The sequence below is a fragment of the Antechinus flavipes genome, chromosome X (assembly GCF_016432865.1).
Source record: "Antechinus flavipes isolate AdamAnt ecotype Samford, QLD, Australia chromosome X, AdamAnt_v2, whole genome shotgun sequence".
NCBI classification, from domain to species: domain Eukaryota; kingdom Metazoa; phylum Chordata; class Mammalia; order Dasyuromorphia; family Dasyuridae; genus Antechinus; species Antechinus flavipes.
This window is the reverse complement of record NC_067404.1, coordinates 40,788,894-40,814,651: the sequence shown is the minus strand read 5'-3', so window position 1 is coordinate 40,814,651 and position 25,758 is coordinate 40,788,894. Positions and strand designations below refer to the sequence as shown.

Sequence of the window (25,758 nt, the reverse complement as noted above, 5' to 3'; positions counted from 1 at the left end):
AGCATCTGCACCCAGAGAGAGACTATGGGGACTAAGTGTGGATCACAGTATAGCATTCTCATTTTTTTTGGTTGTTTGCTTGCATTTTGTTTTCTTTTTCATTTTTTTCTTTTTGATTTGGTTTTTCTTGTGCTGCACAATAAATGTCGAAATATGTATAGAAGAATTGCTCATTTGTATTGGATTACTTGCTGTTTAGGAGAGGGAGGGGAAGGGAAGGGAAGGAAAAAATTTGGCACACAAGGTTTTGCAAGGGTGAATGTTGAAAGTTATGCATTTATTTTGAAAATAAAAAGCTTTGATAATAAAAAAAATCCAACCCATCGCATATAAACTCAGGGTTTGAGTTCTGGGATAAAAGGAAACTATTCATTCTTCCCTACTTTCTTTCTATGAGACAAACACAGTCTTTCTAGAAAGGGTAAAAAGCAGAGAAAGACCCATACACCTGTTGTAGGCCCATAATGTTAATGAATAGTGATGGAAAAGATTCTCAACAAAACAAAAGATTAGGAAAACATCATAGCAATATAACCCCCCCTTGAAAATGTATCATTACCAAGTTGGATTTATTCCAGGAATGCAGTGATGTTTCAATATTATGAAAACAATTAGTCTAATAAACCATATTACTAAAACAACAAAAAACATGTGATTATATGAATAGATGGAGAAAAAGAGACTTCAGTGGAATAAAACATTCATTCGTTAAGAGCACTAAAAAGCACAAGAATGACAATTGGTTTTCCTTTAACATAGTGAAAAGTATTTGTCTGAAACCAAGAGCTAACATTCTTTGTAATGGAGAAATTTCAGATGCTCCCCTTGAAAACTGGATAAAGCAAGGATGCCCAGGGTCAGCAGTATCATTTGGCATAGTTCTAAAATGTCAGTTTTAGCAACAAGAAACAAAAAGCCAAAGAAATCAGAAACAACAGCAAAAAAAAAAAAAGCCAAACTATATTTGTTTGTTACTTACATCCAAGATAATCAACAGCCTCTGAAATTGAGATAGTAAAGAGCTCCTGCCAAATAGCAGAAGCCCAAATCAACCCACAAAAAATAATCTGCATTTCTGTTACTTATTCGACCCAGGAAAAAATGATAGTGAGAAAAAATTGCCATTTAAAATAACAAAATGTATTAAATATCTGGAAATTAGCGTCCACACAGGATTTTTGTAAAGATAACTATGAAACAGTTTTTATGGGTATAAATGGTGATGTATTCCATGTTCAGGGTTGAAGCATGGGAATATAGAAGAAATGATGATCCTACTCAAGCCCACACATTTCACTCAGTACCAATGGGCTATTTTGTGGAACCAGACAAGATAATAAGAAAACCCACATGGAAGAACAGAAGGCCAAGAATTTCAAGGGAAAGAATGAAAACAGCAATAGGAAGGTTGCTAGAATGGAAGGAAGGTAGTATACTGTATCGTTAGTACATCTCATATTCTCAAGTACTCAGGTAATCTGGCACAATGGATGTGGAGTCAGAGGATCATGGGATCACTGATTTCAGTCTGGCAAAGGTCTCGGAGGACATCTACCCCTCTCCCTTTATTTTACAGAAATTAAATTAAATGGGAAATTAAAGCCAAATGATTTTGCTAAAATCATACAGAGAGTGTGAAATAAATCTATAATCCTATGAGACCAGAGTTCCTTCTGTTCCAGACTTGGCAACTTTATACCTTTCCCACTTAGTCTCTCATTACCCCTACATTTTCTGAAACAAACTACATCAATTCCCACCTCAGTGCTTTTGCTTGTGTGACTTCCTCATACCTGGGAAGTCCTTCCTCCCCTTTTCTGTGTCAATCATAATCCTAGCCCTTCCTTTCAGGCCTCTTTCATGTCCCTTCTTTTATCGTACATAACAATATACTATGTGCACATAGTAAATGCATAATAAATGTTCATTGACTGACTGACAGTCTCTGTGAGGCCTTTCCTGGTCTTTCCAACTCATAGTGATTTTCGCCTCTTTTGGATACAGACTTTATCATGCAATATAGACTGTCTTGTGGCATGCTTTGGCAACTCCAATGAGATTTTCATTTTTCTTACATAATAGAGCTATTAAAAAAAACTTTTATGATCTTGGGCTTTGCTAAGAGAAGGTTAGCTTCCAAGAGTCAAGAACCAACAGTCCTGCTGTCATCTGTCCTGGTCAATCAATTAATAAGCATTTATTAAGCTCCTCCTATGTGCCAAGCTCTGTGCTAAATACAGAGGATACAAGTAGAGGTAAAAGAAAGTTCCTTCCCTCAGTGAGCTCTGGATGCCACATTTTAGGAAACATTAATAAGCTGGAAGGCATCCAGAGGACACTGAGCAGGATGATGAAGACTGATAAAGTCACGACATAGGATTTGTTGAAGAGACTGGGGATAACGTAGAGGAGAGAAGGCTTAGGGGGAATATGGCAGCCATCTTCAGGTATTATAATGGCCTTCATGTAGAAGATGGGTCAGAGTTGCTCTCTTTGGCTCCAGAGGGCAGAACCAATAGCTATGGGGGTTGAGGGTAGGGGTGGGAGGGTACAATTCAGAGTCTCTCCATACCAGGAAAAGCTTCCTAACAATTTGAGCTATTCTTGAGGGGAATGAATTGCCACGAGGTATCTTTTCCCTCACAAAGAGGACTTTAAACAGAATATGGATGTACACTTTTTGCCTTAGAGCACCCAACTTAGAATTCTGAAGTCTTGAGTTCAAACCTAGACTCTCAGATACTGAAGAGCTGTGTGACATTGGCTAAGTCACTTAACTTAGAGTGTCTTAAACTTTTCTCACTAGAGAAATTTTTACATGACTCCTGGTACACTGGTATATAAAATAGGTATACAAATCAAACATTTACTAATAATAAATCATAATTTTACCCCCCCCTCCCCAGTCAGCCATGAGACCCCATATGTGGTTGTGAACCACATTTTAAGAAGCTGGGACTGAACTGATGTTTGCCTCCATTTCCTCATCTGTAAATGGGAATGACAATGATAATTGTTAAGTGCTTGGTACAGAGCCTGGCATATAAATACTATATAGATGTTAACTATGATGATGATGATGGTGACTCTGCTGGGATTCTCATTCTGGTATGGTTTGGATTGCCTCTGAGATCCTTTACAATTCTGAAGATTTTCTGGTTTTGTCTCTGGCTGCATCCTCCCTGAGGGCAGATACTCAAGTTAGCACACTTTAAAAAATGGAGCATGTGTTCTGCCTTTTTGCAATGTCCATAGCAGCTAGCTCAGGATTCATATTGACTTGAGGTGTACAGTTAGCACTTGATATTTCAGACCATTTGGAGGCATGAGGTTTCTAAGGATATTTTCCATAATACTTAAATTAATTGGGTGGTCTTGGGCAAGCCACTGTACCTCAAAGCCTGTTTTTTGAGTTGTAAAGCTAAAGTTAATATTACAGTAGCTGAGAGGGAGTATGCCTGCTGGGTAAAAGTGCTAGGTTCAAATTTTCCTCCTACACAAATTACTTGATTTTCTTTGGCTCAGGCAGCTCGGAAAGGCTTTGTGCAGAAGGTGGGATTTTAGGTGAGATTTAAAGCCAGGAAAGCCGGAAGGTAGAGATGCGGAAGGGCAATATTCCAGGCAGGGGACCCAGGCAGCATAAATGCCTGGAGTCCGGGGATGGGATGTTTTGTGCAAGGAGGCCAGTGTGCCCAGAGCATAGAGTATGTGGAGAGGAGGGATCTATGAAGAGTGCAAAATTAGGAAGGAGTCAAGTAATGAAGTTTTGGGGTTTTTTTTTTTAAGCCAAGCCGAGGATTTTGTATTTAATCCTGGAGGCAACAGGGAGCCCCAGGAGTTTATGGACTAGGAGTAATAAGGCAAGATCTGCACTTTGGGAAGATCACTTGAATAGCCAAATGAAGGATTGACTGAAGTGGGGAGATAATTGAGGGTGAGGAGTGTTTGCAGCGGGCATAGTGGTGGTGTCTAGAGGAGAGCCAGAGAGATTTTAGGAAGGGAGGATCCACGGAATTTGGCAACAGATTACATATGGTGTGTGGGGGAGGGGGAAGGGGACTCGAAGTCTGCTCACGAGAGGAGGGTCCGGTCAGATCGAAATGCAAGGCTACAGTCGTCTACCAGTACTTGAAACTCATATTGAGGTCCTGGGAAAGTGTGCATGGGGACATTTCAATGTACTTTTAGGAGGAATTCTCCTAGTAAGTCGTTCAGTAGTTCCCTCCTTTATCTCACTGTGATTTGGGGTGTGTGTGTGTGTGTGTGTGTGTGTGTGAGAGAGAGAGAGAGAGAGAGAGAGACACACACACACACACACACACACACACACACACAGACAGAGAGACAGAGGGAGTGAGAGTGAGTGTGTGAGAGACTCATCGTCCCAGAAAAAGCCGGCACATTGGAAATGAAGCCGTGGCAGGATCTCCCAAGCTGGCAAGGTTTCCAGTATGTCCAGGGATTCCTCACGGTGTGTCCACCGCCTAACTGCTTTGGAGGACCTCGGTCCCACTGTCCCCACTTACCCCAGGCCACTGGAAGGCCTTCTCTGAAGCTCGGCCTGGGGAGTGCCCTTGCTGCCGAAAGCACAATTCCTAGAAGGAATCAGGCAGGACCAAGGGGAAGCAGTCCCTTTTTTGGGGTGGGTGTGAGGGGAGGAGGTGCTCAGAGTGCGTTTTTTAAGTACAATTTGCCTGCTGTGTTGACAGTAGCTCCCTGCCAGCCACCCCGGGAAGAGAAATTCAAAAGCCCCCTCGTTAGTCTCTTGGTAGAGAGCTCTTGCTTAGGGAAGGGCTTACATCTCCCCAAGTTAACTAGTGACCCGCTTGGCCCTCGGCAAAGTTTTGCCTCCGACCGGCCCCCACCCCCTCAACCCCCAGCAGGGCACGTTTGCTTGGGGGCCGATTGCTGTTCGCTCCCTCCAACTCTTCCTTTAGAAAACTCGGGTCAGAAAAGGAGAAGAAAGTAGGAAGCGAACCCCCCAAACCGCCCCCTCCCTCTCCCTCCCTTCGACTCGCAGCCGGGGCGGGAGGGAAAGCGGCGAGCATGTGCTCTGCCCCGGCCGAGGGTTCCCGAGCTGGCCCGGCCCGTTCTGCCCTTGGAATGGCTGGAAACCCTCGGTCCCACCCCTCCGTCCTACCCATAATTGAATACGCAAATTTGGAAGCCGAGCGAGCCAATGGAAAGGGCCCTGGTCATGTGACGCCCAGCCCCTCCGAGGTGAGCCCGTAAGAAGTTGGGCTGCTCGCAGTCGGGAGGCAGCGCTCCCGAGAGCAGTCTGAGCGCCCGGAGGCAGCGGCTGCTAGGCTGCCGAAGGGGGAGTGGCGGCGGCGGCGGCGGCTGAGAGGACGCCCGAGAGCCGGCCGAGAGGAAGGAGGGAAGGGGTGTCCGCACTCCCTGCAAACGGGAGAGAAGGCGGCTTGGGGGGACGTGGACGGTGCCGTGACAGGAGGCTCAGGGCTAGACCTGGTCGCCTCTGTCCCGTCCCGTGCCACGCGTGCCCCCTTTAGCCTGAGGAACCCCTTCCCAGGCTCCACACGTAGCCAGGCAGGCAGGGCTCGGGGTCTCAGCCGCCAAGATGCCGATCATGCTCTTCCTCCTGGACACGTCCGCTTCCATGAACCAGCGCACCGAGCTGGGGACCACCTATCTGGACGTAGCAAAAAACGCCGTGGAGGTTTTTTTGAAGGTGAGAGGGGCCGGAGCTTGGGGTGGGGGGGACGCGGTGAGGAGGCGTGGGTCGGCGGCTGGGGAGACCCGGAGAGGGGTGTGGTCGAGCCCGGGCTAACCCCGTGCGCTCTCGCACTCCGTTCTCCTCAGCTCCGCTCGCGGGACCCCAGCAGCCGGGCAGACAGGTACATGCTGGTCACCTCCGAAGATCCGCCCTACTGCATCAAGGTGAGCCAGTATGAGGGAGGGGGGCGTCTGGGCCGGACCCTCGTGCCAACCCCGCTCCCCACCCCTCCCTTTGGCCTGCCTAACCCTTAACCACCCTGAGGCACCTGTGCCCTGGGTCAGTTCCCCACAGTCCGGGCTGTGCTGAAAAAACGGAAGAAACCAAGGAGGGGGGGTGAGGAGGCCAAGAGGTGGGTCGATGCTGCTTTTGAGGCCATACCCTGAGTGCCTAAGAGGGAGGGGAATGGAGGAAAAGGGCCCTTTCCTCAGCTTGAACCAAACCCCTTCCTGGGAAATAGCAGATATTTGTCTTGGGTTAGGATGGGTGCTACTAAGGGTTGGGGTGAAGAAAAGTTGAGGTGGGGGAGGCCCCAACCCAAATACCTGATCACAGTTCCTCTCTCCTCCTTTCCCCCACCCCCAATTTTCCCTTCTTGCAATTGGCAATTGCTGGTGTTTCCATACCGCCTCCTTGGGCATTGGAGGACCAGTTCTTGCTAAAGCAACTCTTCCCAATTCTTTTAACCTCCATGCCTCGTGCCTTAACTTTTAACTTAGATCTTTTAGTTAAGGTCCCACCACTCATCCCATAGCTAGGATGCTTCCAAGACTGCGGGTCTTTGGAACTTCTAGACATTCAGTGCACCCAGAACACGCTGTAATTCTTCCAAGTTACATGCAGAGCAATGGGCGGGAGAATGAGCGATACAGGTCTGTATTCTCGGCGGCGGCATCGAGCAGAGCACATGCACGGAACCCAAGAATGGGCAACATTTTGCAACAGATGAACTGTAATGTGAAGCATTGGGTCACTGCGGGAAAAGACTGGAATGCAGGGGTAACCTAAGTACACCAAAGTGGCATGACCTTGTAGTCTAGAGACATTAATTTGAACCTTGACTCTGGCGCCATGAATGTTACTTTTCTGTTTCAATTTCTTCTTCTAAAATAGAGATAATAATTCCTTTAGGACCTCCCCTTCCCCCATAGGGTTTTGTGAGAACCAAATGAGACTGTACAGAAAGTATTATATAAGTGTCAGCAATTATTATTAAGGGCCCTTTTCAGAAGAGAGAGAGAGAGACCAGAAATGCTACTAGCAGTAATAGCTTACATTGATAAGGATGTTCTCTAAAATGCTGTGCCCTTAGAATCTTAGGATGAGATGGCAGGGATAGAATCTACAGTAATTCAGTCCAGAACATTCTGTTCTATCTACCTACCTCCACCCCCAGCTCTCCTGAGTTAGGAATGATGGGTTTCTCTGAACTCACTGGTCACAGGACAACCTTAAAATGTGGGGGCCCTGGCCATATAGTTCTTTTCCCATCCATATGTGGGCAGACACTCAAGTCTCTTCTCCTTAAACCTGTGGTATAGTCATTGCTTCAGCTGAAATCCTTTCTCTTGTAGTCTCTCATCTCCCTCTACCTCACCCAATCTGAATCCAAGGTTTATATTCTTCTCTTCCCTTCTGATCCATTCTGTCTTCTGGAACCCCCACTGTTTTCAACCAATTTCCTTTTCTCTTAGATTTCTTTACCTTATGCTCTTTCCACATTTCAGAACAGAAATATGGCTTCCTTCCGAAGCTATTCTCTCCTTGGCAATACTCTCCATTGATGGAGTGCTCCTCATTTCCCCAAGATGCTCTGGGTCAGGAAGAGGTACCCCTCAAACTTCAGGATTTTCCAATATATGGTGGTGTCCCTTCAAATATCCTCACATGTTCCAGTTAATCAAGCTCCCTTTAAACTCCCCATACTCTTCACTTCACCTTGGCCACACAGGGCTGGTCATACTCTTGGGCTCACCAACATCCATATCTGTTCTGTTGACATGATTAAGAACTTTGAAATTCTGTCCTGATCTATCTTTTCATCTCTCCCTTTACCTCATTCCTAAACCTATTTTCCCATCTTCACCATTCCATTCTTTCATCCCTATTCCAAGTTTTCTTTCTTTCCTCCCTTCACAATCTTAATTTTGCATTTTTGTTTTGTTTTAAAGATTGGGTATTCCCATCCTGATGAGGCTAGAGATGCAGGGACTATTTTACTTGTGCACCAGATCTCACTCAAATTGACTTGGGAGCTTTGATTTGCTCCAGTTACAATCTGGGCTGGTTTAACTCTTTACAGGCACAGACACACACACACAAACAGACACACACACATACACAGCTCTCAGGGGTTACCACATTCATTGAGAACTTGATCTGATCTTGATCTGATTGACTTAACCCACTTCATCCCCAGCACTCAGGTTCCCCACTCTAGTACTAGGCTGATGGGAGTGTGCCACTCTCAAAGTTGACCAGTTCAATATAAATTATCAATATAAATCGTCTCCTTGTTCTCACTTCTCATTCTCCTTGACTTCCCTTGCAGTTTATGACAGTGTTGACCATCCTTAACTTTTGGATACTCTTTCCTCCCCTAACTTGCTTGCTGCTGTTTTCTGTGTTCTCACCTCACTACTTCTACATCTTCCATCTGTCCATTCAGTAGGGGTGTCCCACAGGGCTCAGTCCTAGTTCTTCTCCTCTTTTCTCTATCTTAGTGATCTCCTTATCCTGTGTATTTAACCACATATCTATCTCCAACCCCTCTTCCCCACTCCAGCCTCACATCACAAGCTGCTTGCTGGATGTCTTCCTTGATGGAACCATTAGAATCTGAAAAATTATATCCAAAGTCAAATTCATTTTAATTTTCTTCCTTAAAACCATCATTCCTCCCAGTTTCCCTATTTTCCTGAAGGTACTACCTTCTTTTTGCTCAGGTTCACAATCTTGGAGTCATCTTTGCCTCTTACCTTTCTCTCATATTTTATTTATCCTGCCAGTTGCCAAGTCTTATACTTCCCCAATGCCTTATTTTTTGTACCCATATCTCTATATGACAATTCCCCTAATTTAGACTCTATCACTTGGACTGTCCTTTCTCTTCAGTTCTCTCCACAGGTGCCAAAGTAATCTGAAATCACAAGTCTGAACATGATACACCCCTGTTCAGAAACTTGCAGTGGCTCACTGTTGCCTCTAGGATCAAGCATTAACTTCTCAGTTTGCTGTTTAAAAGCTATCACAGTTTTCTTCTAGTCTAGTCCAGGCTTATGCCATATTACCCCTTTCACATATTCTGTGTTATAGTCAAATTGGCCTATTAAATTGTTCTTCATATTTAATGTTCCATCTCCCATTTGCTTTATATCAATACTTTTCATGCTTGGAAGGCATTTTCTCCTTACTCCTATCTCTTAGAGTGCCCAGCTTCTTTCCGTCCTTAGTTGAGGTGTCTTCTACAGGAAATCTTCCCTAATTCTTCCTTCCCCCAGTTTGCTAGGACCCTCTCTTTCAAATGACTTTGCCCATGTATATGTGTACATGGTTGTTTCCTATGTCTCTTCACCTTCCTCCATTAGAATGTAAAATTAATTGAGGGAAAGGAGTTTTTCGTTTTTGTCTTTGCATTTTTAGTGCCTTTCATACAGTAGATATTTAGCTAAATTCTATATTGGATTGAATTAAGTGACTTAACTAGGGTCACCAGCTTGTAGTTGATAGGCAGGTCAAAGGACTGGTAACCTAGGTCAGCCTCCTCTCTTCAGGCAGTCAAGAAGCACTTCTTAAGCACCTACTATGTGCCAAACACTGTTATATGCCAGTGAAAGGATGTGACTGCCTGGTGACTGGGCAAGTTACTTAATCTCTCTGACCTTTAGTTCTGTTATCAGTAGGATTATAGATTTAGAGCTAGAACAGTCCCTGAGAAGGGCACTGAGTTCAAGTACCTTATTTTACATATGAGAACAATGAGTTATGTGTTTATTAAGTAACTTGTCCAAGATCACAGAGCTAGCAAGTGTATGTGGTAGGATTTTAATCCAGTTTTCCCCCAAGTCCAAGCCCAATTTCCTATCTATTTTTCTACATTTTATTGTCAATTCAGTTATTTTCAACTGTGTCTGATTCTTCATGATCCCACTGGGGAATTTTCTTGGCAAAGATACTGGACTAATTTGCCATTTCCTCTAGCTCATTTTACAGATGAGGAAGTTGAGGTAAACAGGGTAAAGTGACATGCCTGAGGTCACACAGTAAGTGTCTAAGGCCAGATTTGAATTCAGAAAGAGGAGTTGTCCAACTTCAGACCAGGCACTCTGGCCACTGTGTCACCTGTTGGCTCTTATTCGGTGCTCCCATTCCCTTTCCCTCCCTCTCTCTCTTCCTCTCCCTACTCCCTCTCTCTTTTTCTGTCTCTCCATTTTAATAGCATTTTATTTTTCAAAATACATGCAAAGATAGCTTTCAGTGTTCACCCCTGCAAAACCTTGTGTTCCAAATTTTTCTCCCTTTCTCCCCTTCCCCCAAGACAGCAAGCAATCCAATACAGGTTAAACATGTTATGCTATCTTTTAATTAAATAACAGGAGTTTGGACTAGATTCTTTCAGCTAAAGATTTATGATCTTGTGATTATACTGCTGCTTATTAAGTCACTGTTGATTTTTAATGTTTTAAGCTGTTTTTATTAATATCTTTTAATATCAAAATTTGCCCTAGCATTCTTTTTCTTAGTCCTTCACAGAGTTATCCCTATAATAAACAATGTTTACCAAACAAAAACCAACAAAAAAGGATCTGTACCCCCCCCCAAAAAAAAACAAGGGAAAAATCAGCATAATTGATCAGAACACCAGAAAAAAATCGGAACATATGTACAGTGTATAATGGTTGTGGATATCCTACCGCTCTGAAAGGATGAGTAAGGGTTTTCTCTCATATTTACTCTTTTGAGCTATGCTTATTCTTTGTAATTTTACAACATTCACTTAATTTTATTGTATGTGGTTCTTTCCATTTACATTGTTGTAGTTTTTTGACTCAGCTTATTTCATTCTCTATCAGTTTTGGTAGATCTTCCCTTGCTTCTCTGTATTCATCATATTCAACATTCCTTATAGCACAGTAATATTTAATTACATGAACATTACACAATTTATTTATATATATGTATATATATATATATATATATATATATACACATGTACACACATGTTTATTTACATATCTATGTATGTCTCTACTTTGTTTCCAACATTGCAAAAGTGCTATTTTGGTTTTTAGAACAATTGAAAATTTCTTCTTATCAGTGGTCTTCTTGGGGTATAAGACTAGGGATGGAGATTTTGGAATAAAGGATATGGACATTTATTTGCATTATTCCAAATTGTTTTCCAAAATGGTTCTACTGATTCACAGTTCTACCAACAATACACTAGTGTGCTTGTCTTCCCACAGTCCCTCTGACAAACAACAAAACTTGGTTTTAATAACATGGCAGAGCAAATGCCCTGATAAGAGTTTTGCATCAGGCAGGAATTAGTTTATATCTACCAAACAAGAAAGGGTTTGAGTCTGGATCTAATGATGAACTATATGTCTGCTTCTGAGAACCACCCTGGCTAAATTCAAAGACACTCATCACCCGGCTTACTTGGGAGGATAAATTTTTAGTTTGAACAATTCAAAAAGCCTTTCAATCAGGGAGTAAGTACCCACACTAAAGGTCCTTGAAGCACTGGAGATCCTTGGGAGATAGTCTAGAATCAGAAAGATATGAGTTCAAATAAAACCTCAGATGCTTACTGGTTGTGTATGAAATCCTGAGCAAGTTTCTTAACCTCTGTCTGTCTCAGTTTTCACATCTGTAAAATGGGGATAATAATAATAATCTCCTAGGGTTATTAAAAAGATAAGCTGAGATGATATTTGTAAAAAGTATTTAGGACAGTACAGTGCCTTTGCTGCAAAGTGAGTGCTACATGAATACTCTTTTCCTTCCCTCCCACTTGAAAGATTCTTGCAGAATCCTTTTTTTTTTTAAGTTGCTTAGTTCTCTTTAGATGCAACATCACTTTTCCCTCTTGATTGGGTACTATGACATACTGAGAATTAGAACTTAGGTGTCATAAATTATATTTTTCTTGTGAACTGAATTTCCCCAACTTACCTAAGCTGGAAGTACAGAAGCTACTCTCTACTCATGGACCTAATCCCACTACTTATGAATATCTATGGGGACATAGACCTGCTTCCATTCTGACCTGGAACTCTAATTCTGCCCCTCTTTAGACAGTCTCATGGTTCCTCCATTCCTCCCCCATCCCTTGGAGTCATTGTATTTGTGTTAAATCTCCCATTCCACTCTATTCAGTTTCAGTCCTGCTGAAGTTCAACTTCATGAGCTCCAATGCTCTACCAGCTTTCAGCTTCTCTAGAAGAAGGATCATAGGCATGTACTATCCGGCTGTGATTGATCTTGAATTTTTTTGTTTTTGTTCATATCTGTGATGTTGATTCAATTTCATTTGCCTTGCATTTTTTATTCAGAGATGTTTGAACTTGGTTAGATGCCTTAGTGGCCATCTTCTCTTTTAATATCTTTCCTGATGATTTAATTGCTTGCAATAAAGGTTTCTGAGTTTTTTTTTTCTCAAAATCTTGGGTAATTTCAGACTTTCCCCCTCATTTTCTCTTATCATTCACTTTTTGACTCCTTCCCTTTTGATGGCAGATCCCCTCAGGGCTGGACCTCAAAGCTTTCTGTTTTCTACACTTTTCACCAGCCTCAGTTCCTGTCTTGTGACTTGTGGAGGTACAGAACTAGCTCAGCTGGTGGCAGTTCCCTTTCTTCAGACCTAGGATAGTCTTCCATGCATACTTTGTCCCTTTCTCTAGTTTTTTATTCTTTAGTTTTCTGGCTAAGTGAGGCTATAGCAATATACCATAGCTCCAGGCAGAGCACATGTCCTCCTTAGACCATGGAGAAGCAGGAAAATTATTGAGCACAAGCCTATAAGTCAGGTTTCTAGTTAGGGGCTGGGAGGGAGAGAGGTAGGTACTGAGTTAATCTTTAGGGACTGGGATTAGCCTTCTTTGGTGTTAATTCATCAGATTGTTACTTTATTAGACTTTTTGATGCCAGGTTAGTTGCAATTACTTGATTTTTTACACAATTCTTATTTTGGAGTGTTTTGAGAATTTGGGAGAATTAAAGGAAATGCTGAGTTCTCTAACTTGTTGGTCACATGACCCATAAATTAGTTTGAGATTTCTTAACTACCTCAACATCCTTTACTTATTACTAGTTAGATATACTTGGGCCATTTTAATGGGGCATATGAGTTCATTTAAACATTCCTTAATTTAAACTAGAAAAAAAATTCATATATGTACATTCATAGAGAGGGACAATGACAGTGGAAAGAGCTGAATTTGGGGATCACAGACTCTGAGTGTGAATCTAGGCTCTGCTACTTAATACCTGTTTCATCATCACTTCATCTCTCTTGGCTTCAATTCCCTGATCTCTAAAATAAGGAGGTGGGTTTAAGTGGCTTCTGAGTTCCCTTCCATTCTGCTACCAGGTCCTGATTCCCAACCTATATTCTGTTCAACTCTTATCTGTCCTTTAGAGACCCCTTGCATTCCCTTGTCTTTCCTGGCCCCCTCCCCCTTACTAAAACAGTTCTCCTCTAAAACAGGGTGTTCTCCAAGTCCAAATGAAATTTTAAGCTATTAGAGCTTTAGAGATAGCCTTTATGTTGTGCTCTGGATTTTTTTTTCCAAAATCAATTTGATTAATTTTGTTTTGTTTTGATACCAGTCATATACTATCAGATGACTTCAACCATGGCCCTACTGTGTTGACTCGTAAGGCAAAATTGATCAATGGTTAGCATTTGAGGAGGGATTTTAGAAAATGACTCATCCATCCTCCTCATTTTACAGAGGAGGAAACTAGAATCTGTACAGAGAGGAGTATCAGGGTCAGGATGCAAACCTAAGTGTTCTCATCACTTCATTATACTGCTTACTTTGGGAACTCTTCTGGGGAAGGAAGCCCCTAGTACCTAGCACAGTGAATGTTCAATAGATCTCTTTCTTGATATTATAATTGGATACTGAAGAAGCAATATTTTTGAAAGAACTGTTTTATAGTTATCTTGTGCATATCTGAGTCTAAAAATTGACTTTAAAAGTACCCCAGATAGTATTTATAGAGTTTAAAAGGGTGGTGGAATGTTTGGTAGGAAAAAAAAAGTCAACTTCAACCTTAAGTTATATTATGATGGCCCAGGCAGAAGTTCACTTCAGTTTGACTTTACACTTGTACCCAAATCATTTAATTGGTTGCCCATCTCATGTGTATATTTGAGGCATGGATAGCAGAACATACTGATGTTAATTTCACAATTAGGAACTGATCATTTTCCTTGCTTATTCTTTATAGTTCCCCAAGTTTCTCTAATATTGAGTCAGTGTTCTTTCTCATACGAAATGTCCAAGAGTGGCAGTGTGCTTTGGTGGTTAGAGGGCAGTGGGCCTATATTCAGGAAAATTTGAGGTCAGATCCCACCTTTGCCACTTATTATTGACACATGTTGGGCGAGTCTCCTCTTAAATAAAACATTAAATTATAAATGAGGTTATGAGATCCAGGCCCTTGACAAGAGTCCCTCAGATCAACCTCTATGAGACTCATTAATTTAAGGAAATAAGCTTTGAGTTCTTTTTGAACTTTTAAAAATTGTACTTCAGCTCTCCTTGCCACAGGCCATGATAGCTTCCTGTTTGTCAGTTTTGTTGAAAAATCTTTCCCCAGGATGCTTCATGGCCACTCTGAAGGTTTTCAGTCTGAAAGGGCTGATGTTTGAGAACATCTGGTGGATTTTTCTTGCTCCAAGCTGAATAAAAGTCTTTTACTTGATGATAACTCCAAGCCACAAATATTGGCTTTTGGTCAGACTGATTCCAGAATGTAGGCCCTTCTCAGGTTGGCAACAGATGTATTGTTTCTGCTCTAAATTTCACTGCTCATTCAAACCTGAGATCCCTTCAGCCATATTCTCTTAGCGGGTTTAATAGAATCTGTAGTCCAGTCTTGGCAAAGTAACGTGCAGTATGGATTTCTATTCATTTATTCTAGGTCCTGAGCAGTATTCTTTATCCATCAATAAACACACCTTCACGTTTCCCAGGTCTCAATTTATATAGCCAGCTCTAAACACTGAAAAAGGCATTTTCTTTGTTCAATTGTCCCCCTCCTAGAAGAGTATTTGTTGGCATTGGAGTAGGTGTAAATGTTGTAGAAGATAGGTTGTTTTTTTTTTTTAATAAGCACTCCGCCAGAATCTATAGCTACATGATACAGCACCACAGTGATTCTTCATGGGAAGACTCCTTGCGAGTGGAATTTTGCTGGAAGTAGGTAGTTCTGAGTACATGAAATGTCTGGGTTCCCTGAAGGACTGAGTCATATTTTGCCACATGCCCTTGTCATGCAGGGAAAACATGGTTTTTCAGAACAACCAGTCTCTTTAGACCACTTATTTGTAGTAAGCTTTGGTATGGATTGAAACCTTACAGCACTATATAAATGTTACCTATTGGACTTACTAGTCATAGAGGCCCAGCTCCAACCAATCCATCAGAATGATTGAGAGGTAGCACACCAAAGCATTAATCAGAGCTCCGGAAGGTTCTGCTTATCCATATTTGATAAGCAAACATGTGTCCAAAATGTGTGCAAACAGCTTCTCTTATTAGTAAGAGATTCAATCCCATTTATGCTGACCTGATCAGCAAATCATTTTTTCAGAGAGAGGGTAAAAGTCAACTGTCAATCCATCCTTGCCTGAATTAACTTCCATAAGTTAGAGGGCTTTTGGTTCCAGATCCTGATACTGAGGCAAATAACCCATTGATGTTTATTGCTTGAACAAAGGCATAGGATGAATGAATGAAGCATTTATTAAGCTCTTACTATATGCAAAGCACATCTGCTGCCAACCTAAATAGAACATAGTTGGGAATTGGTATGATCTTTGGATCACATCAGTGTTTTTGACTTTGTCACTGACCAAATTATCATCTGAGCCCCAGGGTTACCAGTATAGAAGTGAGAGGTACAGAAGGCACATTTATCAGATTTACCAGTGACACAAAATTGGAATCCAAAGTCAGGATCCCCAAACATTTCCAGCCTAGATCACTATGCTGAATCTACTGTGATGTAATTTAATAGGGACAAATGTGTTGTCTTGGATTGGGAGTCAAAAAATCAACTTCAGAAGCCTGGGGAAAAGGCACTTTGACTGAGATCTGGAGTTTTTTTAGTAGATTGCTAGCTCAGGAGGACTCAGCAGTGTGGCAGAGCAGTCCCAGAAAGCTAATTTGATCTTAGCACAAAGAGAGGACTAGATTCTAGGGAGAAGGAAGTGACAGTCTTTACAATTTGCCTTCTGCAGATCTCATCTGGAATCTTAGGTTCAGTTTTCAGTGCCAGAGAGGAGGAGCAGCACTGATAAGTTTGAGAATATTCAGAGGAGGGCCACCAGAATGGTGAAGGCTCTTGAGTGTATCTCATATGAGACATGGTTGAAGGAATTAGGAACCTGGAGAAGAGACGATTAGGGGAGGGATGGAATTGTCTGCTGGTAGATGAAGGAGCACCCTAGGGAAGGATGATTAGCCTTGTCCTGATTGGCCCCAGAAGGCAGAACAAGAAGCATTTGGGAGAAGGTTCAAATATCTATTCAAGGTTAAGAAATGCATTCTAAAAATCAGAAAAAATACAGGGTTTGGGGAAGATGTAACATGATGTTCTAGATAAGGGAATCAAAACTTAATATAGTACACAAGTGAAAAACATTATGCAAACGTGGCCTTTTGTACTCTTTTGGAATGTATAAATGTCCAAGCTAATGGGCATTGTCCCCTTGATGAAGAGGCTCCCTTTCAAAAGCGTGTTTGGAATTTTAAATACATTTTCCTATAAGAAGAAAAAAAACTTAAGTTCTCACTATGTACCAGCATCTTTGCTAGATACTAAGAGAAAAGTGAGGCAGTCCCTGCCTTATAAATTTAACTCAGTTCTCTGTATAGTTAAAAAATGAGACCTTTGTTAGAGATACTTGCTATAATTTTTTTTCCTATTTTCTGTTTCCCTTCTAATCTTGACTTCATTTGTTTTATTTGTGCAAAAACTTTTAATTTTAATATAATCAAAATCATCCATTATGCATCCTGGATTACTTTCTCTTTTTGGTGGCCTTAAATTATTCATTTTTCCATAAATCTGACAGGTAAAATATTCCTCGCTCCCCTAATTTGCTTAAGATACCACTCTTTACGTCTAAATCATGTACCCATTTTGACCTTATCTTGGAATACATGCAAGATATTGGGCTAAAGTTTCTGCTAAAGTAATTTCTGGCTTTCCCAGCAACTTTTGTCAAATAGTGACTTCTTATCCCAAAATCTCGTAATTTAGGGTTTATCAAACTTTAGATTACTATAGTCATTTACTTCTACATATTGTGCACTTAATCCATTCCACTGGTCCACCACTTTATCTCTTAACCACTTTGTAATATAGCCTTGATATTTACCACTTTGTAATACAATTTGAGATCTGGTACTGCTAAACTACATTTCTTTGCTTGTTTTGAGTTGATGCCTCTAATACTGTTGACCTTTTATTTTTCCAGATATATTTGTTACTATTATTTCTAGCGCTATAAAATAATTTTTCATTAATTTGATTAGTAGGTACTAAATAAATAAAGTAATTTAGATCTGCCCCTGAGCAATTAATATTTCTTCAGTTGTTTAGATCTGACTATTTATGTGAAAAATTTTCTAGTTATGTTCATATAGCTTTTGGGTTTATCATGGCAAGTAAACTCCTAAACATTCTATATTGTCCTCAGTTATTTTAAATGGAATTTCTCTTTCTATTTCTTCCTGCTGGACCTTGTTGGTAATAGATAGAAATGCTGATGATTTATATGGGTTTATTTTATATCCTGCAGCTTTACTGGTTGTTAATTTTTTCAATTCGTTTTTTAGGTTTTCTAGGATTTTCAAAGTACACCATTATCATCTGCAAAGAGTGATAGTTTTGTTTTCCTTATTACCTGTTCTAATTACTTCAGGTTTTTTTGGTTCTATTGCTATAGCTAGCATTTCTTGAATACTGAATAATAGTGGTAATAATGGGCATCCTTGCTTCACAGAAGCTGATCTTATTTTCCAGTAAGGCTTCTAGCTTGTCCCCATTACAGATAATATTTGCTGATGGTTTTTGATAGATACTACTTATGATTTTCAGGAAAGCTCCATTTATTCCTATGCTTTCTAATGTTTTTAATAGGAATAGTGCCGTGTTTTGCTAAAAGCCTTTTCTACCTCTATTGAAATAATCATGTGGTTTTTTTGTTAGTTTTGTTATTGATGTTACCAATTACACTGATAGTTTTCCTAATATTGAACCAGCCCTGAATTCCTGATATAATTCCTCCATGGTCATGGTTTATGATCTTTGTGATATTTTGCTATAGTTTCCTCACCAGCATTTTATTTACAATTTTTGCAACAATATTCATTAGGGAAATTAGTCTATAGTTTTCTTTCTCTATTTTTGCTCTTCCTGGTTTAGGTATCAAGACCATATTTGTGATGTAAAAGGAATTTGGCAGGACTCCTTCTTTGCCTGTTTTTTCCAAATAGAATATATAGTATTGGAATTAATTTTCTTTCAGTGTTTGGCAGAATTCACTTGTAAATCCATCTGGTCCTGATGCTTTTTTGTTAGGAAGCTCATTTATGGACTGTTCAATTTTTCCCCTAAAATAGGCATGTTTAGATATTCTATTTTCTCTTCTGTTAATCTGGGCAATTTATATTTTTGTAAATATTCATTGATTTCACTTAGATTGTTGGATTTATTGGCATATAATTGGGCAAAATGGCTTCTAATAAATGCTTTAGTTTCATCTTCATTTGTAGTTAATTCACCCTTTTTATTCTTGGTACTGGTAATTTGGTTTTCTTTCCTTTTTTAAAATCAAATTAACCAATGGTTTTTCTATATGTTTTCCCTAAAACCAGCTCCTTGTTTTTATTTATTAGTCTTATAACTTTCAATTTTATGAATGTTCTTTTGATTTTAAGGATTTCCAATTTGGCATTAATTGGGGATTTTTAATTTGTTTGGGTTTTTTTTTAGTTGCATGACCAGTCTCTTCTTTCTCTATTTTATTGATGTAAGCAGTAGAGATACAAATATTCCCCTAAATACTACTTTGGATGCATCTTATAAATTTTTGTATATTGTCTCCTTGTTGTCTTTGAGAACATTCTTTCTTTCATTCTTTCAGATTAGATTGTTTAATTTCCAATTGATTTTTAATCTGTCAGTTTTTGTGAAGTTGCTATATACAACTAAAAAAAGGTATATTCCTTTCTATTACCTTTCAGTTTTCTCCATAGGTTTATATATCTAACTTTTCTAAAATTCTATCCTTAACTTCTTAATTGATTATTTTATGAGTAGATTTTTCTAGTTCTAAGAGAGGAAAGTTTTAAGTCTTCCCACTAGTATACTTTTACTATCTATTTTCTCCTACACATCATTTAACTTGTTGTTTAAGAATTTGGATGCAATGCCATTCAGTGTGTATAGGTTTAGAATTGATATTATTTCATTATTTTTGATGCCCTTTAGTAAAAAGTAGTTTTTCTGCTTATCTCTTCTTATTAAAGCTACTTTTGCTTTTTCTGAAATCATGAACTTTAACTCTGCTTTTTCCCCTCTAAATCTGCTTTTTAAAAAACAAATACAAACCCTTAGCTGAAGCATAACAGATTCTGCTTTGGTCCCTTATTTTTATTTTGTGTGTCTTTCTGTTTCAAGTGTTTTTCTTATAAATGACATATTGTTGGATTCTGGTTTTTAATTCATTCTTCTATCTACTTCTGTTTTATGGGTGAGTTTCTCCTGTTCACATTCACAATTAAGATGAACTATTCCCCCTCCATTCTATTTTTTTTCCTTCTGTTTATTTCCCTCCTTCTCCTGCTCTTCTTTCTCTGTGTTTATTTCTGTGTATGTGTGTCTCAAATTTCTCTTCTCTCTATTTCTTTGTCTACTTCTCCGTCTGTATCTCTGTCTTTGTCTCTGTCTCTCTTTCAATTAATCTTCCCTTTTCTACCCCACTCCTTTCCCTCCCCCCTTCTTTCTGCTCTCTTATCTTTCTTGTCTCTCTCCCTTTCTCCCCCATCTCTCCCTTTCTCTCTGTCAGTTTCTCTTCTCTCTCCCTGCTTTCCCTCTGTCCTTCCCTCCTTCTCTGTCTTTATCATCCCCCTCCCTCCCCATGTCTCTGACACTCTCATAGGCGTTCATCCATTTCAGTCATGTCTTGACTCTATGATCCTATTTTGAGTTCTCTTGGCAAAGACAACAGAGTGCTTTGCTGTTTGCCTTTCCAGCTCATTTTACAGATGAGGAACCGAGGCAGACAGGGTCACACACCTAATGAGTATTTGAGTTAAAATTTGAATTCAGGTCTTCCTAACTCCAGACCTGGTGCACTCTGCCCACTGCAGTAACTAGTTTCCCCCTCTCTCTAGATAGATAGATAATAGCTTATTTCTTCCTCTCCCCTCACCATCTCTCTCTATTACTCTCTTATCTCTCTCCCTCCATCCCTCTCTCTCCTTTCTCCATTCCCCTTCTTTCTCTCCATTTCCCCTTCTCTGTCTCTCTCTTCCTCCTACTCCTCTCTCTCCCCCTGTATCTCTCTATCTCTTCCCCCATCTACCTCTGTCTTTCTCTTCCCCTCTTTTCCCTCCCTCCTTTTTGGTCTGTGTGTCTCATTCTCCTTCACTCTTTTCCTTCCTCTCTCCTTTGTTTCTTCTCTTCTGTCTCTGTGTGTTTCTGTCTCTCCCTTTCTGTTTCTCTTTATCTCTTTCTCTGTCCCCCTCCTGATTATTAAGAATGATGCAGGCCGGTTCCTCCTTGCTGACCCCCTACCCCGAACACTGTCTCCCCAGAGCCAGCTCTGGCATTGCTTGTGACCACAATTCTGCCCATTTAAGGATCGAGCCTTTTCCTGTCAAGGCAGGTACAGATGCTGCCAGATACTGTACAAATCAGTGGAAACCTAAAAAGTGAGATGTGGAAGAGTACTAGCAGCTTTGTTCCTGCCTGGCATGTAGTAGGCATTTAATAAATGCTTCTTTCATTAAATTAAACAGAGACCATTCTGTAGTAAAACCTGAGCTTATATTTTAGGACTTATTGCAGCCTGGCAGAATCCAGAGGCTTAAGGAGCTAGGCATCCTAGTCTGTAGCTCAGGGACACCCCTACGGCCTCCCCACCCAGTGCTGCACACAGACCTCCAGGGACAGCAGACTCACTTCTTCCCAAGGCAGCTCGCTCCCCTTTTGTGCAGCTCCAGTCCTAGGCTGCTTTTCCTTGTGTTGAGCTAAAATCTGCCTTCCTGACCCTTCTCTCTATTGCTCCTAATTTCACTCTCTTAAACAGTTAGTTCCCCTTTCATGGGAAAGCCCTTCATGCCATTGAAAACAACTCTCTTGTGTGTCTTCTCTCCTCCCTCCCCCCGTCTACATTGCCTTTTCTAAACATACCTAGTTCACAGGGCTGTCAATCTAGAACTAAAAAGGAGTTCACCTTTATGTAGTCCTACTTCCAGCCTTTCGAGAGATGAAGTTTCTCACCTCAGATCACACAAGTGGTAAGTGACAAAACAAAGATTTGAACCCACTTTCTCAGATTTCACATTGAGCCCAATTTCCACAGAACCATGCTGCTAGTCTTTTATTATAGCAACCAGGCCTCCCGCCATCCTGATCATCCTTTGCTGGACACTTTCCTGCTTACACTGTGGTGCACTGAATTAATAAACAGCAGGGTTTCAGTGTGGTCTGATGCTGATGTTGGCCAAGAGACCTCTCACTGCCCCCATTCCGGACCCTGAGATGACATTGATTTTTTCAAATTTCCACTTCAAATTAGACCTGTTGATCTGTGTGTGACTCATGGTATATCTAAATTATCAGGAATTCTCATAGGATTCGATTCCATTTATTGAGTAAATGTTTTGTGTTAGACACTGGAAATAGACAAACACACAAAAAACCGTCCCGCCTTTCCATTTTACTGGGGGTTCAGAGGAGTAGAGCCAAGGCTAAATTAGCAGTTTTGTTCCTAGCATATGACAGGAGATGATTCCCAGAATTTCTTTTGGTAGCTTCTCATTGGTATTTGCTCATGATGATATACGCCTTGGTTCCATAGCCTCTGAGCCAGAAATTTCAGCCTGCTATATAGATAGCCTTCTTACTCCAATTGCCCACAGTACAGTAGCCCTGTATTAAGGCCCTCTAGTGTTATTGACTATCTACAGTCTTATTTGATTCAGGGGCTTCTTTTCACTTTGGTCTCAGTTATGTAGCAGGGTTCCATTTTGAAACTTAGGAATGAGATCTTGAATATCTCTGACTTTGTTGTCCAGGGAGTATTTCTACTCGCCTCTTTAGGTCCCTTCTGACTGAGAGATGCTATGATTTCTTCTTGGGTGGGTCATAACTTCTGCTGATAGCTGGATCTGTGATCTAAGATCTGAGACTCTATATGATCTTGAACATGGTGGTGGTGGGGAATAACAACATAGTTCTAGTTGGTCAAATTTGCATGGGTTATGATGTTTCACTTGTTCTTTGAGTTGTCAGCCTTTTCATTTCCCATAAGCAGGCCAAGAGATGTCATCAGGTTGGGGGAGAAGAGGCTGGGATGTCAAGAGACGACTTGGTGCTTAGAGAACACCGATGGCTATGGCTCTGATGCCCAAAAAGGAGGTGGTAGAATAAGTGTAGAGCATGGAGAATGATGGCAAGGCAGCTTTGTATGGCAGGCCCAAAGACTGCAGAGAAGCAAGGTAGGAGGAGGTCTGCAAAGTCATTGTTATCAGAAGCTGTGGTGATCTTTCTCATGCCCATCATGAACTCTAGAAAGGCAACCACATTTCCCATGATATTCAGTGTTGCCTGTGGGTGAGTGATGCAAACGTGCCCAGCTTCTTTACTCTCCTCTCAGAAGAAAAACCTGTGTGGGGGCCAGTTTGATTTCTAGTGAGAATGCCAGTATTGGCATGGCTCAGCTCCATCAGCAGACAAGGATCTTATATTTCACATACCAGCAGTTGAATTAATGTTCTTAGATGGTCTCAGGATTCTGGATACCCTGTACCCCACTTTTGACCACTTTGCCATTTGCTAAGTCCCAGAAGCATCCCAAAAGCTGTAGTCATTTCCAAGTGGCACAGCTGACTTTGGCATCTGTCCGAGGTGGATGTATGGGAATGGTGGGAAGGATTAGAGAAAGAGCTACATGAATGTGGTGGCAGGACTTTTCTAAAGAACGCTCTGCTTTTTCCTTCCTTGAAAAGGACACAACTCAACTTAGTCAAGCACAGACTTGACTGTTCTGCCTCCTGGTTGGTATGGAGATAGATTAGATGCATTGACAATTCTGGACCAGAAGTAAACACTATTGAGCCAAACCATGCAAGGTCAGTTTATAAATACCTAGACCAAAGCTTGACAGCATCTAGTTCTGTATGTGTTTCACCTCCCTTTCCTCCTTCCTTTTTTCCACTGTTAAGTTAATCTGGTCCTTGAAGAAGGTGCTTAATTGCTATCATGCTCTGCATAGCTACCTAACTTGTTTCTATAGAGAAGAAAGAAGTGTTTGTAAGGGCACACAGAGGATAAAAAAGAGAGAGAGAGAAACACTTTTAAAAAACCAGTTCTGTATTCATTCCCACCATTGAAAAAGAAGAGTTGTGACAGTGATGATATCTGCTATGTGCATTTGTATTAAAGAGTAGAGGAGGATTGTGATCATTTTCTGTCCTTTTTCTTGTTGCCATCTGCAATACTGAGATTCAGAGTATAGTCAAATGCCCAAGGCTATTCTCCCATCCACTTGTGAAGTTCACCTTCGCTGAGGGAACAATTCTGATTGGAAAAGAGAGTGCAGTCTGAGTACAGCTGGAAGTTTGGGGTTTACTACACTAATGTTAACATTACTTACCAAGAAGTAGCCAAACTCAGTGCTGGATTTCAAGGCAAAAAAGCCCTGCAGTCATACTGCCTCTAGTATCAGCTCTGGGATTGTGGGCCATCCTATCATCCCTCTGGACCTCAGCTTCCTCACATATGTAACAAGGATAATAATGCCCCTATACCACCTGCCTCCTGGAGTGGCTGGGAGGCTCAAATCAGGTGAGATATGTATAGTTGGAAGAAAGGAACAAAGCAAGTTTTAAGCACTTTCTGTGTGCTGGGCACTGTGCTAAACATTCGACAACTCTTATCTCCTTTGATCCTTCCAACAGCCCTGTAAAATGGTCCCCATTTTACAGCTGAGAAAACTAAGGTAGATAGCCATTAAGTGACTTGCTCTGGGTCACACAGCGAGGAAGTGTTTGAAGCTAGATTTGCGTGATTCTAGAGCTCTGCATCACCTAGGTTTGGTGTGCAATGATAATGCCAATTATTATCACCATCCATAGTATTTCTAGAGTTTTTTGAAAGAATGAAAGGAATTTAGCAAGCGTTCCCTTCCTTTCTTCCTTTGCAGTGACTCTGATTTGTTCGTCTTGCCACTGTTACCCTTATTTTTTCATGCCTAGATTCTTGCAGTGGGCTCATTGATCGTCTTTTCCTGTTTTACCCCATTCCAGACCCATCTATTCTCTCTACTACTACTAGTTTAATCTTCCCCCAAATCTCTTTTCATCATGTTACTCCCTCCTGCCCAAGAACCTGCAATGGTTTCTACTGTCCGCACAATCAAGTTCCAACTCTTTTGCCAGCTCTGTCTTTCTAAAATATTGGTTTTTATCATATCACCACCCTGACACCAAACATCTATAGTGAGAGTTCCTAATTAACAGCCCCATGAAGTATAAACTCTTGGCCCTGGCCTTTCAAGTTCTCTAGAATCTGGCCTCCAATGACATCATATCATACCTTATTTCCCAGTCCTCAGCCAATCCCTTCTCTTTCTAGCTAGGCTCTTGGCTTGCTTGCTGTCTCCTTACAGACTCTGCTCATTTACCTGTCTGTGCCTTCCTCATGATCTCCCTTCCTTCCTTGAAATTAAGGACTACTGTTTCCACTGCTATATCTCCAGGGACCTATTAAAAGCTTGACAACTACTTGTTAATTGATTTTGATCCGCCTGGAATGAGAGGATTGAACCAGATGATGTCTCAAGAGGTATAAAGCTCTGATTCTGGGCTTCTTCTGGTTCTCTATTTCCCCTTGATAGTATTCTGAGGTGACTAAGCATTTGTTCAGGCTTTGCACTTCAGAATATCTTAATATTATAGATTCTTTTTTCCTAACACCTTCATCTTAGAGATAAAGAAACTGAGGCTCAGGGAGGACAAGTGGCTTGATAGAGATGAAATTCAGACCCAGATTGTGATTCCAAATCTAATGCTTTCCTATGAATGGATCCGACGGTCTCCCCATTATACTGTACTATTTACAGATTGATCCATAGGCATCCACAGAATCCGAGCCCCATATTTTATATGCCTGTGAGGAGGTGGATTACCTAGGTGGGACCCAATAGCCTGCTCCCGGGGCATTATTAAGCCAAATATTCTACACTCTTTCCTACCAAACAGTGATATATTTTCAGTTGACCTCTCATTTAAAAAAAAAATTCCTATCGGTAAACTTTTTTTAAAAAACATCACTTTCATTATTGAATCTCTCCCTTCTCCCCTGCCCAGGGAATGATCCATTATAAGATTTTAAAAGAGGGAAACAAAAAGGTAACCAAGACCTCTCCTGAGTCTAACTGTATATGTAATGAATGTTGCCTACCTCTGCTCCCTCACTTCTGCCAAGAAAGGAGGGACCACCTTCTCTTGTTCTGTTGGGCACATTAGCTTGTCAGAGGCTAGTATTTG

General features: G+C 40.9%; 2 protein-coding genes across 2 annotated transcripts in view; both read left to right on the top strand.

The window, feature by feature from the left end:
• The window catches only part of FHL1 (four and a half LIM domains 1), a 437,533-nt gene that overhangs the window by 71,770 nt on the left and 340,005 nt on the right, over positions 1–25,758 (top strand). The window lies entirely within an intron of this gene.
• Positions 5,588–25,758, top strand: part of LOC127543127 (uncharacterized) — a 65,516-nt gene continuing 45,345 nt past the window's right edge. The window contains exons 1-3 of the mRNA XM_051969153.1: positions 5,588–5,689; positions 5,821–5,898; positions 6,019–6,086. Of these exons, the coding sequence (XP_051825113.1) occupies positions 5,588–5,689; positions 5,821–5,898; positions 6,019–6,086 (248 nt within the window). The remainder of the gene's footprint in view (positions 5,690–5,820; positions 5,899–6,018; positions 6,087–25,758) is intronic.